Below are 1,746 nucleotides of genomic sequence, written 5' to 3'. Positions count from 1 at the left end.
CATCGCCCCATCCACCAGTGCTAACCAAAGTACCGTCCGCAGCAAAGGCTCCCGATGAACACCAAGTATCAGTCTGAGCGTCAACGGTCTCACCTTGTTTGTAGCAATTGTAATTCTATGGAGTGCGCTGAGCAATCATGATAACCGCTGATTTACCTATGCAAATTCCATTTGCGAGGCTTATATTAGAATCACCAAAATCTGTGTAATCGTACATCACCACTGTACCCATAATGGTGGTGGCCATATGCATCGCCGACCACACCTCCATTTTCAATCACCACTTCCCATCTCCCAGGGCCAGGGCTTACCGTATCACGGCCATCCGCCCCTGCAAATATTGATTACCAAATATACACCACAAATTGAATCCAAATGCAACACTTGGACTCCATGATATGATATCCAAAATCGGTATTGCTGTTGTTACGCTCTGCAAAGGCGAGTTCATGAGCTGAGTTTTTTATGAGAGTTGATGTCAAATGCATAGTTGTAAGTGGTTCTCCACATTCCAGCCATAGTCATCGTGGATGTATCTGCTCTTTCAAACGTGGCCAACCTCATTAAACTCACTCTTATTTCATTTCTGGCTGATCACAGACCACAATAAACATGGCTAGACCAACAGGGAATGGAAAAATATAAGCAATTAGCATTTCCAAAACTCTATTTTCGCAATCACAATAAACTTCTCACATTTATATTTTAAGGTGACAATAATATATTAGGTGAGGAGTTGTTTTTAGTACAATTTTTGGAATTTCTACTGTAGAAATTTGGCTGAAAAAAATTGAGGTGGAATCTTGATTTGTGTTTATTTAATTGGCTTTTTTGAGTGTATATATAAATTCAGCACCCACCCTGAAAGTGATTTCAATAAATTCCTGCAATTTTAGAGAAATTAGACGGGAAAATCCCACCAAAAAGATTCAAAAAGTCTCACTAAAAAACAACTCATTAAGATTACAGCAAACTTGTGGGGGAAATTGTGATATTAGTTGTTTAAAGTGCGTTTTTTTAACTACATAAATGGATTCAACCCCTTGAATACAACTTAGGCACCTACCTCTGTAGATTATACAACTCAAACTTCTAAATTTTAACAAATATATGCCTTAATAATGGAAAATTTGACAAAAAAATGCCTATGAAATCTCCAAAACTTAAAACAACGAGACTACGATTATATTTCTTATTTAAATATTCCACCAAAAACTAGGGAATTGCGTCATGTAAATGAAATAATTCCATCTAATTATTCTATGTTCTTCTTTTAACAGGACAGAAATGTGATATATTTATGATTTTTAAAAATACATATTGAATAACAAAAAATTATAACATCATAAAGAATTGCATCAACAACAAAAAATTACCAATTATATAAAACAAGTAAAATTGAGTAATATCATTAAATTCATTAATACAAATTAAAACATTATTGCCAAAATCCCATTTTCAAAAACATTAAATATCACTCACCTCAAAAAATATCGTGAAGTAAATTGTGAATATGTTATATGTTAAATTGTGGTTTGTTTAATTATTGCACACAACTGTGAGCGAGATTGTGATGTTTAGTTGTTTAAAAATATGCTTTTGACTAAACAAATGGATTGAACACCTTGAAAACTCCTCCATCGCCTAAATTGTGCAAGTTATGCAACTCAAACTTCAAAATTTAAAAAATATCTTCCCTAATACAACTAAAATTGGCAGAAAATTATACCTATAAAATCTCCAAAA

At 33.6% G+C, this 1,746-nt stretch overlaps 1 protein-coding gene across 1 annotated transcript in view; it reads right to left on the bottom strand.

The window, feature by feature from the left end:
- The window catches only part of LOC149224912 (aldehyde oxidase GLOX-like), a 1,816-nt gene extending 1,328 nt beyond the window's left edge, over nucleotides 1-488 (bottom strand). The window contains exons 1-3 of the mRNA XM_089388310.1: nucleotides 431-488; nucleotides 216-331; nucleotides 34-115 (exon numbers count right to left, since the gene is read on the bottom strand). Of these exons, the coding sequence (XP_089244436.1) occupies nucleotides 34-115; nucleotides 216-331; nucleotides 431-488 (256 nt within the window). The remainder of the gene's footprint in view (nucleotides 1-33; nucleotides 116-215; nucleotides 332-430) is intronic.
- Between the last annotated feature and the right edge of the window lie 1,258 nt (nucleotides 489-1,746).

Source organism: Pinus tabuliformis, chromosome Q (genome assembly GCF_031772625.1).
Source record: "Pinus tabuliformis cultivar Carrire ecotype Pingquan chromosome Q, CPIR1, whole genome shotgun sequence".
Taxonomy (NCBI): domain Eukaryota; kingdom Viridiplantae; phylum Streptophyta; class Pinopsida; order Pinales; family Pinaceae; genus Pinus; species Pinus tabuliformis.
The sequence above is the reverse complement of the archived record's forward strand: the minus strand, read 5'-3'. Positions and strand labels throughout refer to the sequence as shown.